The sequence below is a fragment of the Acanthochromis polyacanthus genome, chromosome 19, assembly GCF_021347895.1.
Source record: "Acanthochromis polyacanthus isolate Apoly-LR-REF ecotype Palm Island chromosome 19, KAUST_Apoly_ChrSc, whole genome shotgun sequence".
In the NCBI taxonomy this organism is placed as follows: domain Eukaryota; kingdom Metazoa; phylum Chordata; class Actinopteri; family Pomacentridae; genus Acanthochromis; species Acanthochromis polyacanthus.
Window position 1 is genome coordinate 7,027,160 of NC_067131.1, and position 16,084 is coordinate 7,043,243.

The 16,084-nt window shown below is 39.9% G+C and overlaps 1 protein-coding gene across 3 annotated transcripts; it reads left to right on the top strand.

Annotated features, from left to right (window-relative positions):
• Positions 1–254: 254 nt before the first annotated feature.
• On the top strand, positions 255–15,902 carry LOC110969093 (thrombospondin-2-like). Of its 3 annotated transcripts, none has more exons than XM_051939286.1 (22): positions 255–397; positions 539–772; positions 881–946; positions 1,072–1,208; positions 2,017–2,442; positions 3,117–3,210; positions 3,293–3,457; positions 3,748–3,924; positions 4,724–4,897; positions 5,244–5,374; positions 6,806–6,940; positions 7,060–7,278; positions 7,420–7,527; positions 7,629–7,788; positions 9,851–9,969; positions 10,455–10,689; positions 11,101–11,328; positions 11,411–11,541; positions 11,867–12,007; positions 12,225–12,322; positions 14,004–14,143; positions 15,497–15,902. In XM_051939286.1, exons 3-22 carry the CDS (start codon positions 883–885, stop codon positions 15,502–15,504), a joined length of 3,090 nt encoding a protein of 1,029 aa, XP_051795246.1. In that variant the 5' UTR covers positions 255–397; positions 539–772; positions 881–882; the 3' UTR covers positions 15,505–15,902. The 3 variants fall into 3 exon arrangements, with proteins under 3 accessions (XP_051795246.1, XP_051795248.1, XP_051795247.1); XM_051939288.1 differs by having other exon boundaries at positions 262–397; positions 604–772; XM_051939287.1 differs by lacking the exon at positions 255–397 and having other exon boundaries at positions 442–772.
• Positions 15,903–16,084: the final 182 nt, after the last annotated feature.

Below are 16,084 nucleotides of genomic sequence, written 5' to 3' on the forward strand. Positions count from 1 at the left end.
TTGCTCACAATCTTCTGCAGACAGCAAAAACAAAACAAAAAAGACACAGAAAACCCTGCAAGCAATCACATCAAGCCTCTCAGTTTTTTTTTAGCAAAGGATTTATAAGGATGCCAGTTTTCTCGCTCCTAAAATATTGGAAAACTTGTGCAGCCAATAAGCGTGTGTGTGTGTGTGTGTGTGTGTGTGTGTGTGTGTGTGTGTGTGTGTGTGTGTGTGTGTGTGTGACTCAATGTGTGTGTGTTTTGTGTGTCTCAGTTTGGAGAGTGAAGAGTGTAAATGATGTGTCTGGGAAAACCTGCATCGAGACGTCAACACACACACAGACAGAGCTCCTTCCATCCAGCTGGGTTTCTCGCTGGGAGATATGCAGCCCAGTTCATCGCCAGACAGACGGGTAATATATGGCCCCTGCTTCTGCCTCACACACACACACACACACACACACACACATGCACACACACTCTCAAACAAACACATAACCACATCAGAGCTTCCTGGAGCAACTAACACAGCCGTCTGCATGTTCTTCACCCAGATTTTTCTTCACCAACCTCTCCCCTATTTTCTTTGGATGTTTCGACCCAAAAACTACTGAGGCAGCTGTGCCGGTGATCTCGGCTCTGGAGGTGAGAAGGAAACAAGGAGACGAGGGAACAAGGAAAAAGGAGACACACATTCCATCACAGCCCCTGTGGAGCTGCAGCAGGGACGAATCTACCAGCCGTGATTTCTAATCGTGGGGAAAGGCAGAGCAGCAAGGAGTACGCAGGTATGCAAGGTTAATTCCCTCTTTATCTTCTGCTTTTTCTTTTTGTCTCTCAGGCAGCTTGTATTCTGTGGTGATGCTATATTTCATATGTGATTTATGTGTGAACAGGAATGAGTCCTCTGGGAGGTTTCCCCTGGCTTTTGATATTCTTCTATGCAGCAGCTGTGTGTGCAGGTACATGTGCATGTTGCTCATGCATGAAAAGACTCAGAATATATGCACCTAAATAGTCTATCCATCTCTAAATGCAGATTTAAATGTACAGTAAATGTAGCATAGACTGCATGCATTTTCTACAGGTGTGGGTGGTGCAAAGGTGGACAACGTGTCGTCAGAAATCTGCCTTCATCCATGCGACGAGCTGATGGGTTTGCTCACAGAGATCTATGGCCTGCGTATTGTGACTAGCAGCCTGCTTGAAGATCTGGAGAGAGTAGTAAGACACACAAACACATGCACATATTTGGATTTATCTTGTTGTGGCACGAGCAAGTGCTTGCATTTTAGATTTTAAAAAATTTAAAGTTTTGCCTCCACTGTATTGTGATTTCAAAATCAGAAACACATTGTAAAGTTCAGTTTTGTTCCTGCTTATTATGGCAAATTTGAGGCAATTTTCAAGAAAACTGTCTAAGCTTAACAGTACTTGTCATACATCTTGCATTGTTTGTGACCTAGTTGGGTTTTAAGGTAAATAAGATAAATCTTTGCGATAAAACCAGTTTAGAATTTTAGATTTGGAAAAATTGAGAAAATAATGACTTTAAAAAACAAGTTTTGACTCTTTCAAAACTGTACTGTGATTTCAAAATCAGAAACACATTGTAAAATTCAGTTTTGTTCCTGTTTATTATGACTGATTTTCAGGAACACTGTCTCAGCTCAACATGCTTTGAACCACACTTTGCATTATTTGTGACCCAGTTGAGTTTTCAGGGAAATTTGTGTAGAAAAACCAGCAGAGAGTAGCTCTTCTTCCAGGACAAATGCCAAAAAGAGAGCAAGATATTTTTTCTGGCAGGGAGGCTCTGTGGTTTGTGGTAAATACGTCAGTAGTTTTGGAAAAAACTTGAGCAGAAAGAATACCGTCAGTGTGAAAATGTGGGCCACTGATCATGTCATGATAGTTGTGACCCACTGGAGTTCAGGTGGAGCAATCTAGGGCAAATTTGGATTCAACATTGATAGAAAAACTTAGATTTTACTACTTTGAAGATGTTACATGTGTATTTTTGTGTTCTCAGTCAAAAGAAAATGAAGAGATGCGAATATTTATGGCTGAGCTCAACAACAGTCGCAATGGCATCAGCAGCAGCATCAGCATCAGCAGCAGCAGCAGCAGCAGCAGCAGCAGCAGCAGCAGCAGCAGCAGCAGCAGCAGCAGCAGCAGCAGCAGCAGCAGCAGCAGCAGCAGCAGCAGTAGTCTTAGCAGCAGCAGTCTTAGCAGCAGCAGCGGAAGCAGCAGTAGTCTTAGCAGCAGCAGTGGAAGCAGCAGTAGAGGCAGCAGTGGCAGCAGAGGTGGCGACAACGATGACCATGGGAGCAATGATGGCCTGGACAATGACATTGACAGAGACAGAGACGGGGAGGTGTGGTGCGTGCAGGATAGACGAGTGTACGAGCAGGGGGAGGACTGGGAAGTCGACAGCTGCACCTCCTGCACCTGTCAGGTCAGTGCCGTGCAAGCGTTTAGATTCATCACAGGTAGACAGCAGGTCTTAACACCACCTGCATCAGCGAGGTCAGATGATAAATGTTCTGTACTGTATTCATCTTTATGGAAAAAAAAAATCAGTTTTCTAGCTGGCTCAGAGGAGTCATGTAATACATAATCCCTCTTGACTTGACTGCTGTGAGACATGGATGACTTGATTTTTGACTAAAGACTTCTGTGACTAAACTGAAACTACTTGAAAGTCGTGGCTTTACCCTCTTTCTAATCTAAACACTCTCTTGGGGGGATTTTAGTTTTATATTTAGCTAACAGACATGAGAGTGGTGCCAGTATTCTTGTTTATATATTCTCTACAATGTCAAACCACTCCTTTAAAATGTGTTTACTGCTTGGGGAAGTTTCACACTTACCCACTGTGGTTTCATTTATTTCCAGAGCCTCTATCTATATTTTATGCCTGTTTGATCCTCCTCCTCTCTGAGTCTGTTTCTCTTTATAAAACACCATTAGTTTTGTCAAAAATGCGTTGAGGGAGTAGCCAGACTTATTGTGAGTCATGTCGGCATACCGTTCCTCTGCAAGAACTGGCATTTAGCAAAAAACATCTGGATCAAATACATGATATTGTTCCAGAATATAAATGTATCATCGCTGGTCTGTTTTCTCCAGGATGGAAAGGCGGTGTGTCAGCAGGTGTCATGTCCACCCGTCTCCTGCATCAATCCGTCTTTTATCGATGGGAGATGCTGCCCTGTCTGTCTCGGTGGGTAGGATTTTTCTTCGGCTGTTTTGGAAATGTGTGCTAAGAAATCTGTCAAAACAACATTGTGTGTTTGAATCTAAAGACAAAGAAGATGGCTGGTCCCCGTGGTCTGAGTGGACCCACTGTTCGGTCACCTGTGGACGTGGAGGTCAGCAGCGAGGCCGATCTTGCAACGGCATCATGCCGTCCTGCAGCGGGCCGTCAGTCCAAACCCGCAGCTGCACGCCGATGAAGTGTGACCGAAAAGGTAGCACATCACTCCACATCTGTCGCATGTTTTAATTTAATGCGTTTTTTGTGTGTGATGGATTCAGCCAAATCCAGTCTGAGGGAGTAAATTGAATATTTCTCAGACAAAAAAAAAAGAACTTCAGACAGATGCATTTTAGAGATTAGAATCATAATTGGAAACATGCTGTTTTGCTCTCTTAAGTGTACACACAGTGGAGAGCTGTAGTGGTGGTCTGTGTTTCTTCCAATCTACTACACAGGAAAAGAAGACTTTTTACAGTCTCTGTGTGCTTGTTTCATGTCTAGGGCGAGCTGATGGAAACTGGGGCCTTTGGTCTCCTTGGTCTGCGTGTACAACCACATGTGGGGAAGGCAACATCACACGGGTTCGTCTGTGCAACAATCCACCGCCGCAGAAAGGAGGCAAAGGTTGCCCAGGAAGCACTAAGGAGACACAACCATGCAACAACACGCTCTGTCCCAGTGAGTACAAGAGCACACATACAGTCAGGAAAAAAAGGAACCAAATACCAGAATTCCAGAAGACCTAATGCATGCCCAGTTTTTGTTACAGAGACTCATGGTTCTCAGTGTTTCCATCATAGAAAATTCTGAGTTGTAGGAGTCATTGGAATTCCAAGACTGCCATAATCTAAAAGGTCTTTAACCCTCGTGTCGTCCTGCGAGTCAAAATTGACCCATTTTAGTTTGAAAATGGGGGAAAAAATATATACTTTCACAGTGAAACTTCTGATGTCCACATTTTCAACATTTTTGGGAAATCTTTGAACATTTTTTGGTGGAAAAAAGAAATGTTAAAAATGTTTCTCAAGAACATTCACAAAAAAATCAACCAAAAACCCACCGAATTTCACTGGGTTTTGGTTGATGTTTTTGTGAATGTTCTTAAACAAAATAGAAGTTATACTATTATATATATGTAATCACTTTAGATATTTTTAGGAATTTTTTGGAGGATGGTTACTCATTTTTTGAAAATATTTACAAGAATTTTCTTGTCAAATTTGGGGGATTTTTTTTTAAATCAAACATTTAAGCAATTATCAAAATTTTCTTCCTTAAAGTTTTTGCAAATTTTCAGAAATTTGGGGATTTTTTTTATTTTAAATTTTGGGATTTTTTTCAGACAAGGAAACAATATTTTTTGGTGCCTGTAATGAGGACAACAGGATGGTTAAAAGTCTATGTAAACTTTGTGCAACTGCATCCACACAAACAGCACTGTGCGCCTTCAGCAGGTAAATCCTGTGTCTTTGTGCAGTTGCTGGAGGCTGGACAACCTGGACTGAGTGGTCACTCTGTTCAGACTCATGTGGTGGAGGCCTCATGAGTCGCCAGCGAGAGTGTTCCAATCCGGCCCCTCAGAACGGCGGGAAGCCTTGTGCCGGAGATGCCGTGGACTACGAAGCTTGTAACAAACAGCCATGCCCATTAGGTAAACCGTAACCATGTGTAAAAACCTCAGACTGCGGTACATCTTAACTGTGCAAGCAGATAATATTCCATAAGCAGCCTAAGCCTCATATCTATGGATAAACCCTAATCCTGTTTTATTGGCAGAAACATATTTTTCAAACAATGCAGGATTAAAAAAATAATAATCCTACAGTGTTTGTTCCACCTTTATTCAATTATTGAAGCTTTGGAAATAATAAAGCAGTCTTTAAAATGTACAATTCCCAGAATGATTCAGGTTCCAGTGACCCAGTCTTGAATTATTTGTTTTGTGGCTGACTGTAAAAGACTAAATGTATTTTTATGCTAATTTCCACGTGTTTCAGATATGTGCGTGCTTTCAAATCCATGTTTTCCTGGAGTGGAATGTACATCAAAGAGCGATGGATCATGGGAATGTGGACGTTGTCCGTTGGGTTTCAGTGGCAACGGCACTCATTGTGAAGACGAAAATGAGGTAAAAAGGGGAAACATGGGACCAGATGGCATAAAAATCAGCCTCATAGTGGCCTAATGTCAGTAATGTGGGGTATTGCAAGTTGACAGTTCATGGTTTTTGTTCCACAGAGTGTGTTCTTGCGGGAATAAATTCATTTTGCATTGACTGTTGGACATTTTATGGTGTTTCAAACCTAACAACCTCCTGTGAGACTTTTGGTGACCCATACTTTGTCTCTGATACGGCACTTGTATTGTGAATGTCTATGACCAGACAGCCATTAGATAGATGACCATGAAATTTGCTACAGATAAACATTTCCCCCTCAGGATTCAGCACTTTCATCGACCATTAACTTTCCATCTAGTGGAATCATTTGGTCGAAAATTTTAATTTCGTCTGATACTTTGGTTTATGAGCAAATATCTGAAACACTGATAACAATTCCATTATCCTCAGCTTGTGCTTCATGCTAATTTGCTCACTAACACATGAAGAGGATCAACATGATAAATATTAATTGATCACAAGGTTTGAGTTGCACCTTAAAAACTGTCCTTTATTTGTCGTCTTCTCTCCTGCGATAGCCAGGGAAGAAATAAATGTAGTTTTATGCTGTATACTTTAAATGATTTGAAAGGCTACACCCTTAAATAAAAACTGGATCTGACCTGCTTTCCCTGTTTGACAGCTATATATTAGGCAGTGAATGAGAATGTATTAATGCTACAGAATTACATTACTATAATGTGTTTATTTTGATCTAACTTGCAGGTATTTGGACTCATAGCATGTGTGTTTAATCAAGCCTTAGGTCATTGAATAAGTACACCTGTGGAGTAACCCACATACAGAGTGACTCATCATGCATGCCTCATTTTGCACTGAGGGAAAGTCCAACTGTGACCGAAACATTTGCACTCTATGCACATTTTTTCACTGTTTGTACAGCCCTACAATTCATCAAGAAGAAGTACTTAAAATCCAGAATCTAGTCTGACCTCCTGTTTTTTTATTCTGTGTTTGCTTCGCTGCATGGGAAACATTAAACCTGCTAAACATTAGGATGTTACCATCTCCATAGTGAACGTGGCGAAATGTGATGTTACCTTTCAGTTCATTGGCACTGCACTGACTTACTACAGCTAGTTTTCTTCTTACCTTCTCTGGCCCTGTATAATGATGCGGATGAACTGCTTTGCAACACTTCAGATGGGTTTTTGATCCTGCTCAGTCATCTTTGTGCTTCATGCTTTCACTGTTTAGTCTACAGTCTACAAAAAGGCACCGTGATCACTTAATCTGACATAGTTACCATGTGCAAAGACACTCTGCAGTCTAATCCTGGCAAAGAGTTCCTCCTGTTCCCAACACCTGTCAAACCTTTGCACAAGCATTTCATGTTTGATATGCTGAACATGGATAATCTCTCATCCTCCATCTCTCCAGTGTGAAGTGGAGGGTGTTTGTGTTACAGAATGCATAAACACAGACCCTGGATTCTACTGTCTGCCCTGTCCTCCTCGCTATAAAGGCACCCAGCCGTATGGCCTTGGACTGGAGAAAGCCCTGGAAACCAGGCAGGCATGTGTTTTCCTCTTTGAATAGGCATTTTACAGCAGGTTACGCTTTCTTTGCTTTGAACTACAATCATGAACCACAGAGGCTTTTGGATTCTCATGGAGATGTTGTTGTTGTTGTAGGTGTGCGAGCCGTACAATCCCTGCAAAGACAACACGCACACATGCCACAGGAATGCAGAGTGTATCTACCTTGGCCTGGCTTCTGAGGTCTTGTACAAGTGCATGTGCGCTGTCGGCTTCGCTGGCGACGGCTTCCTGTGTGGTGAAGACTCTGATCTGGATGGCTGGCCCAACAACAGATTGCCCTGCAAGCAGAACGCCACCTATCACTGTCAAAAGGTAGAGAAACAAATAAACAAACACAAAAACAAGCAACATCCACTCTAATGTGGTTTCAAATCCATCTGACGGGTTGACAGATGTCTGGGCTGCGTTCTGTCTGAATGGGATTCAGTTAAAATGAGCTGTGATTGGATGCAGGATAATTGCCCCATGCTGCCAAACTCTGGACAGGAAGACCTGGACATGGATGGACAGGGAGACGCCTGTGATCCTGATGACGACAATGATGACATCATAGATGAGAGGGTGAGAGTGAGGGATTTTGAAGCTGCCATGACAGAAAACAGGTGTATAATTACACCTTGTGTGTGTTTGTATGTGCACCTGAATGTGTTTGCTTGCTACAGGACAACTGCCCGCTGGTGTACAACCCTCGGCAGTTCGACTCCGACAGGGACGGGATTGGAGACCGCTGCGACAACTGTCCGTTTGAAAGCAACCCGCTGCAGACTGACACTGATGACAATGGAGAGGGAGACGCCTGCAGCATCGACATAGATGGAGACGGTAGGAGCCACTGTGCCATCTATGTTTATAGTCTAATTGATTTTTACATTTTTTATTTTATTTCATTTGTTTATTTTTTCCCTTTTACCCTTTATTTATGTATTGATTTTATTTTTAGTGCTGTTGCTTCTATTATTATTATCTTTAGCCTTGTGTTTATGGTTTTAACTTATATTTTCTTTTATTCCACTAGTTCTTTTCCTTACTTGGATGTGGCATTTTTGTTTTTCTTATTATTCTGTCTCATGTTATTGTATTGATTCACTTTGAAAATCTTTTACCTTGTTGTTCTACTTCTTTCTTCTTCTGTTTGGACCGATCGGCCTTCTGTTATTCTCTGGTTTTCCTGAGTGTCCGTCTTTTCTTTTTTGTCTTTAAAGTAGCTATATAAATAAAATTTTTAATTTTACTCACCAATCTTTAAAACATGCAGTTATTTAACCAACAACTTCAGTCTAATTACTATTACAAATTTAACACATTGCACTTGAAGATCTCAAACATGATCCTTAAAATGCCACTTCACGAATTCAGAACATTGAAACTGTTATTTATTTATGGAAAGAACTACTTAGAGCAAGGCTGTCATTCACAATAGTACCCTGCAAATACATAATGGAAATTGTAATCAACATTCAACATGTGCATTACACAAGGACGAAGCAGACACATTTGGAAAAACCGGATCATTCATTATATAGAACATCATTCAGCAGAGGCTTAAAGTGTTCTAAGGCTAAAAATGAGTCTAACCTGAGCTTGTCCTGAAGCCTCTTCGACTTATGAGGTGCATAGTAGGTGCATTCAATTTTTAAAAATGGGATATCCAAGGCATTCTTCTTAACGAGTGCACATACTTCTCATCCTAAATGTGATTATAAATAACATGCTAGCCTATTTTGGACATCTTAACAAATAAAAATGAAAAAAGACAGTATTTTCCTTTGCCTGGGCACCCGACCGTATCATAGATAATGCAACAATGGGTTCTGAAACTGTCACCTGTAATAAATCTAAAGGAACTGTGATTCACAGCATCAAGCGACTTGAGGCTATTGGGCAGCAAAGAAAATGCATCTGACCCAACCTTACCCAGCGGTTATCTCAACACTACATCTAATCTACTATATGTCCTAACCCCAAACCCAAGAGGGAAACTCTGTCTGAAGAGGAGAGAAATGCTATTTTAGGGAGGAACAGTCTTTGGCACAAGAGCAGTAATTGCTTTCAAGCTCTCTCTAACATCTGGAATTGAAGGCAGTGACGGTAACTTCAAATCCATTTAACTGAACGCCACATTATCTCATAATTCGGTGGCGGATTTTTGGACTTCATGATAGATTATGCAATTTTATTTATCTTTTAAGGAAGAAGGCTTAGCTATATATATATCAGGATTAACTAGATCTCCATTTAGAGTATGGATAAGATTGGGAACATTACTGGTATGTGCTCTTGAAAAAACAAACATTTTATCATTTTGAAATTTAGAACACATTTTATATTTAAGCGGGTGGTCCGCAGGCCATCAAAAGCAGAATGTAATCCAGAGAAAATCATTTTGCAAAGTGAGTAATGTCTTACCCAATGGGAGCATCAACAGAAAAATGGGACTGACAGTGCTGACATGGAAAATAAAAGATATTTGTGCATGAAGTAAACAGCAGGGATAGAATACCTTTATCAAACATCTACTGGACTTGTTTTGAAACCATCTGCAACAACTACTTGGACTTCACCAGAAAGATATGATAAGATATGAACCAGCTGTAAGGAGTAAAACCCAAAAAGGCAGCTTATTTGTCATCCACAGCAGCAGTTGCAGCAGCTAAATGTGATAATGAGAAACTACTGTCTGGAATCAGGATCAATTGCAAATGAAACAAAGTGGCTTTACAGGCAATTTACTAACACAAAAAATGTAGTCTTACTCTTGAAATATGGATGAAATTACACTTACCTAAACACTGTCTTGATTTATATTGGTAGGAATGTCTTGTTTTTATCTGCCACACAAAATGCAATTTACCTGCTCTGTTTGTGATTCTCTCTTTTGTTTCAGAGGTTCTGAATGATCAAGACAACTGCCCTTTAGTCTACAACACTGACCAGAGGGACACTGACCTGGATGGTGTTGGAGATCAGTGTGACAACTGTCCCCTTCTACACAACCCACTGCAGGTTTCTGAAAAAACACACAAAACTCAGTATTCACATACTTGTGTCACTGTCCACAAAATCTTAAACGTTTTGACGCAAAAAAAAAGAAAGAAAGGAAAACATTAAGATGGTTTGTTGTTCCTCCAGGACAATGTGTCAAAATGTGGCTTTGAACTGTTGCCCCATGAACTACTCACCCAACCCACACCGTCTGACTTCTATCTGTTTCTCAAAATGAAATCCTACTTGCGTGGTCACCATTTTTGTAGTGATGATGAGGTCATGCATGCTGTTGAGGAGCACTTGTTCAATCGAGATGTGAGCTTCTTTCATGAAGGGATTGTGAAGCTTGAACATATTTGGGCCAAGTGTATTGAAGTAAAAGGAGACTAAGTTGAACAATAATGCAAGAACAATCTTTCTCCTATGACTAGATTGCAGCAATTGTAATCCTTACATATACGTACAACGTACAGATACAGTATATTGAATGTGTGTGTTTGCAGCTCGACTCTGACAGTGACCTGGTGGGCGACATGTGCGACAGCAGCGAGGACATCGACGAGGATGGCCACCAAAACTCTCTAGACAACTGCCCCTACATCGCCAACAGCAACCAGGCTGACCATGACAATGACGGCAAAGGAGATGCTTGCGACCATGACGACGACAACGACGGCATCCCTGACGACCGGGACAACTGCAGATTGGTGCCCAACAGGGACCAGCTGGACTCTGACGGTCAGTCACGAAACACCAAAAACAAACGCAAAAGGTGTCACTAAAGAAGTATAACTGATTGTAGATCTGTAAATAAAAATAAGAATATGTCTGATATCAAAATACAGATTTGAACGGATGTTGATTAGTTAGCCGTCACACAGGGAAAATATTTTGTATGATTTATGATAAATGGCTTTTGCAGTCATGCAGTAAAATCTTGTGGCTGTCAGTTCAGTATGCTTCCAGAGGTTCAAGTCATATTAATGTTGGACATCAACACAAACACTTTATGGCTCTCTGTAGTGTGATTAATCCTATTTAAAAGATTGTTTAATCCATCATACCAGACGTTCTCTGTAGATTTTCACATTGTCTTGTCCAGTCTTTTTTTTACCCATAAAGTCATGTTAGACTCTCATTCCCTCTCAGGCGACAGCAGCGGAGACGCATGTTTTGATGACTTTGACAACGACACTATTCCAGATGCGCTGGATCCTTGCCCATTGAACCAGGATATTGGGTCAACAGACTTCAGGAAGTTTCAGGTTGTTTTGTTGGACCCTAAAGGCACCACGCAGTCGGACCCGCTCTGGGTGATCCGCAGCCAGGGTACAGAGCTGCTGCAGACTGCCAATTCGGACCCTGGGATCGCTTTAGGTAAGATTCACCATTAAAAAAGATGACAAAAATAGAATGTAAAGGATTAGTCCATGCAATAAACATCAGTCCGTTCGAACAGGGTTCGACAAGTTCAGCGCAGTGGACTTCAGTGTGACATTTTATGTAAATACCAACCGAGATGACGACTACGCGGGCATCGTGTTCGCCTACCAGTCCAGTCGACGCTTCTACGTCGTCATGTGGAAGCAGGTGAAGCTTGAGTGCTGAGTTTAGTATTAATACCTCAGACTGACTGCGAACACACTCACAGAAACACCTAACTTCCCCTTTAAAGCTTTACATTTTGATCAAAAGTTCTGTCAATCTTTCTATATCATCAGACATCTTCTTGACCTCAACCTTGTCAATATGTCCCTTCAATGTCGATTTATAGTACAGTGCTGAAAAGCACATGAAAGAAAAGATTTGACTTTTCTTGCGCTTCACTTCATGTGATGTGACAGTTCTCAAGCATCTCTAGATACATCGACTTAACCTTCACGCTTCACCACACTCTGTTTGTCTGGGAGGGCAGGTGTCTCAGGCTTACTGGGAGAAAAGGCCATCCAAAGCTTTCGGCACCGCTGGAGTCTCAATCAAACTGGTCAACTCCAGCACGGGGCCGGGCGAGTATCTCCGCAATGCTCTGTGGCACACAGGACACACCAGACACCAGGTACGAATCAGTACCCTCGCGTAATTCTCTTTTTCTTGCTGATTAACATGATTTTTCATGACATTTCTGCCATGATGTGCTCCTTTTCATCCTCTTTGCAATAGCTTTAAATTACAAAAAAAACATTCTTTGAACAGAAAATCATGTGTTGTAGTAAAGTTCAGACCCTCAGTTATGTAATTTTGTCCATGCTGGTGACTCTGTGTGGCTGTTCCAGGTCAGAACATTGTGGCACGATCCCAATGAAATCGGCTGGAAGGACTACACAGCCTACAGAATGCACCTCATCCACCGACCCAAGACTGGGTTCATCAGGTACAAATACAACTTCATTGCACACTAAATAATCAAATACTGCTTGGATTTATTATGGATTATTGATTCTTGAGTGACACTGGCTCCATGACATCCGGCATATGTGAGGAAAATCCCCTTGTGTTGCTCAGTTGCTTGGAAAACTTTGTTAAATACTTGATAGACAGCTGATGAATTAACCTGTAGATGCATTGAGGTAAAATATTCATCGCTTGGCAGTGTCTTTCTCATTGGGGCTTGGATTTATATTTTCGCGTTAAGCTATTATGAGACACAGCTGGAATATGATCATGGAAACTATCAAACATTTAGAAATAGAAAAACACTGGAGATTGGTGGGATTGGTGTTCTTCCTCGGGGGAAATAACTCTGCATTAGCAGTAACCTTTCACTTTTAATTTACAGTTAAAGGGTTTGATATTGTTGGCTTGGCTTTTGAAAGGACCACACCAGTGTTTTAAGCCATTTACTACTCACACTGCACATTAGCGCTAATCATTTCGAAAGCAGTTACAGCTTTTCAGTCAAGCATGAAAATGAATTTGCAGGAAGGAACTTCACACTTGCTTGCAACTGGAGAACATGTCTGTGTTTATTTTTGTTTCACAGTAAAGTATTAAAATTAATATGGTTAGTGCAGAAAAAGCTGAGGCATGTTCTTTTAAATCAAATGTTTGTGGCCCAGTTCAGTTGATGTAGGTTTTAGCAGAGCAACAATCTGCGAAATAACTTCTTAAATCTGTGAAAATCGCATTCAGTGCCAGCCTCAGATGTTTTTACACTTGAGGATATCATCAATCTCTGAGAGTTATTTTATGATAACATTGTAATTCACTTTCTTTGTTGTACCCAGTTCTCCTCAAACTGCCACAACTGCTTCTGCTTAGATGTATTTTTCACTAATAGCCTAAAAAAATGGGATATGAGTTCTCTGTTCTCTGTGCTCTGCTCTGTGTGTGTGCAGATGGAGAGAACAGCGTCAGTATAAAGATTTTCAAAACCTGAGAAAAGGTCACGAGCAACAAAACCATTATGTGTCTTCACCACAAAGTTTTTGAATATACAAGCATTGGGCATTTTCCATTCTGCTACTGAATTATTTTTTACTGTAGGATGACTGTACAACTGTACACTTTCTCAATGTGAGACTGAAAAGAAATTCCAGCTCTTTGAATGTGAAGGACAGACATTCTTTGATATTTCACATAGCTGGTTCAAAGCTTCATTGTACCTGCTTTAAATATATCTCCTTTTGACGTCATATCGTCAGTTACACGGAAATAAATAGTAAAATATGGAATGAGGAGAACAATATGCAACAAATCTGACCCAGAGATGTGGTGGACACTGCTATTAGAAGGATTCAGGTCTATTCATTTAAAGCAGCTCTAAGTCATGTTTTCACATTGCATGTCAAATGTGAATCTATGTGACAATAGTGTTGTTATCATTAGTTTCCACTCATTATATAGTGGTTTAATTACCTCTATAGGTATGCATCTTAATGTATACATTATTAGATTATGAATAAAGCTGTCAGCAACTACTATCTCTGAGAATTTGAGTAATGTTTGACTCAGCTCACAGTTACACATTAAGTGACATTCATCCGTAACTGAACACAGCTCAATGGGCCTCCCTTGATTAACGCTGTGCTACCTGCATTGTGTTCCCATTACAGGGTAGTGGTGTATGAAGGCAGGGAGATATTGTCCGACTCGGGGGCTGTTTACGACCACACCCTGGCCGGAGGCAGACTGGGACTATTTGTCTTTTCTCAGGAACATGTTCTGTTCTCAGACCTCAGATATGAGTGCAGAGGTGAGATATATTTCAATATTATCATCATAAGTACTCATCAGTGGTGGAAAATGCAGTTACAGTGTAAAGCATAATATATACAGGGAATATACTGAGGTGAATTGAACTTTAACTACAGGTAACTGGCTTAGTTTAGGTTCGAAAAAAAGAACTTACCTGTAGCTCTTGTGTAGTCTTTTTTTGGGAACATTTCTCAAACGATTATTATTATTATTACAGTTGGTTGAGGTGAACCTAGTTTCAACTACTTTCTGTTCAATTTTTGGTCTTTTTTGGGCATTTTTTCTATTTTTTCCCCCACATTTTTCTGATTTAAAAATATTGGATAGTTGTACTTTTTATGCTTTATATAACTGTATAGTGCTCAAAAAGGTACCATTATTCAATTTTAATTCTTTTAGAAATTAAAAAAGTGCAAAAAAGGATTATAATGGCTACAGACTGTACATAGTCATTAAAATGAGGTTTATCTAAACCAACTATGCCAGTATAACACAACTTACACATAAGTGTATCATCAACAATATGATGATTTAATAGAATAAATAAATAATAGTTTAAAAAAACCTGCAAAAATTAGTAGAATTTTCTTTTTAAATTTTTCTCAATTTTTATTTATTTATTTTAAATGTTGGACGATTTTTACCTTTTTGTGCCTTAGATGGATATAAACCATACATAAAGTATGAAAAAACTGTGGCATAATTTATTTTTGCATTTGTAGCAATATTTTTTGTAGTTGAAGTTATGAATATATGCAAACTAATAATTTTATATAGAGTCTCCTAAATATAACTGCATTAAATATAGCAGGGTTGCAAAGTAGAATCTAAGAACTTTGCTCATTTACAGTATTTGAGTAAAGGTACTTAGTGACTTTTCACAACTGATTTCAACATGAATGCAGACTTCTAAAACATGATTTAGATTTTTACATATTGGACAATTATACCTTTCTGTGCCCATTAACATGTAATTGAATTAAATCATCTAAGAAGTTAAAGACTCATTTAAAATATAGCACGGAGCTAAAACTAGATGCTGCCTGCTTTAACAAACGATCACTTGCCACAAAGGAACTACTGCTTTATTTTTATGATATTAGGTTTATTATGTATGTGTAAAACTGTAACTGCACCTATCAAATTAATGCATGAGTAAAAACGACACTATTCCTCTCAGTAATGTGGTAGAACAAAAGTATAAAGTAGCACAAAATGGAAATAATAGAGCAAACTAGATGACTTCCCACCACTGCTGCTGATCATCGTGTCTCTGTTCTCCATTGTTCTTCTCATAAAAGTGTGCCTCTAATGACCATGTCTGTAATCTGTTTTTCTGTTTTATTCCTAGATAACTGAATTATTTTCCTGGGATGTTCAGAAAACTCCAACCACAACCCACCAGAGATCCACATTAATTCCAGAAACCCTTAATACCACTGAGAGAGAATGAGAGGATGCACCAGGCCTTTTTACCCCGCCAAGGCTATCAATTAGTGACCATCATCTATATCAGCTTTTTATGCAACAGTATCGATTTCAAACCGTCTCATTCGCTGTATATTTCTGCTCCGACAGCATCTCTAATGACAGTAACTTCTTGTTGCTTTTCATTTGTGCTTTCCTCATGGTTGTAAATAATTATTTATTGCCAGATGCCAGATATGAGAGGGACAGATGCGAGGATAAATTGATGATGGATTAAGTAGAGCAGATGCCTGGCGGTAACTTATCAATAAAAGGCTTTTTTTAATCAACTGCTTCCTTTTTTTCCCCTTGTCTTTTATGGTGAGGCCTGTAAACACTCGAGTGTTGAAACATGGTCTCTAGTGCTTTCTAGTGGTGGAAGTAATAATTACAAAGTGATGAGTAGGAGAGAAGACAAAAAGTCAGTCACAGTGGATAAAGGTGAGGAAATGTTGGTCAATTTTAAGATTTT

What these genes read in the sequence shown, in the direction of transcription:
- LOC110969093 (XM_051939286.1), top strand. Translation starts at nt 883, where the DNA reads ATGAGTCCTCTGGGAGGTTTCCCCTGGCTTTTGATATTCTTCTATGCA. An exon ending in AAGCCCTGGAAACCAGGCAG is followed by an intron (nt 6,941 to 7,059) that starts GCATGTGTTTTC and finishes TTGTTGTTGTAG; the next exon opens with GTGTGCGAGCCGTACAATCC. An exon ending in GGACCCTGGGATCGCTTTAG is followed by an intron (nt 11,329 to 11,410) that starts GTAAGATTCACC and finishes CCGTTCGAACAG; the next exon opens with GGTTCGACAAGTTCAGCGCA.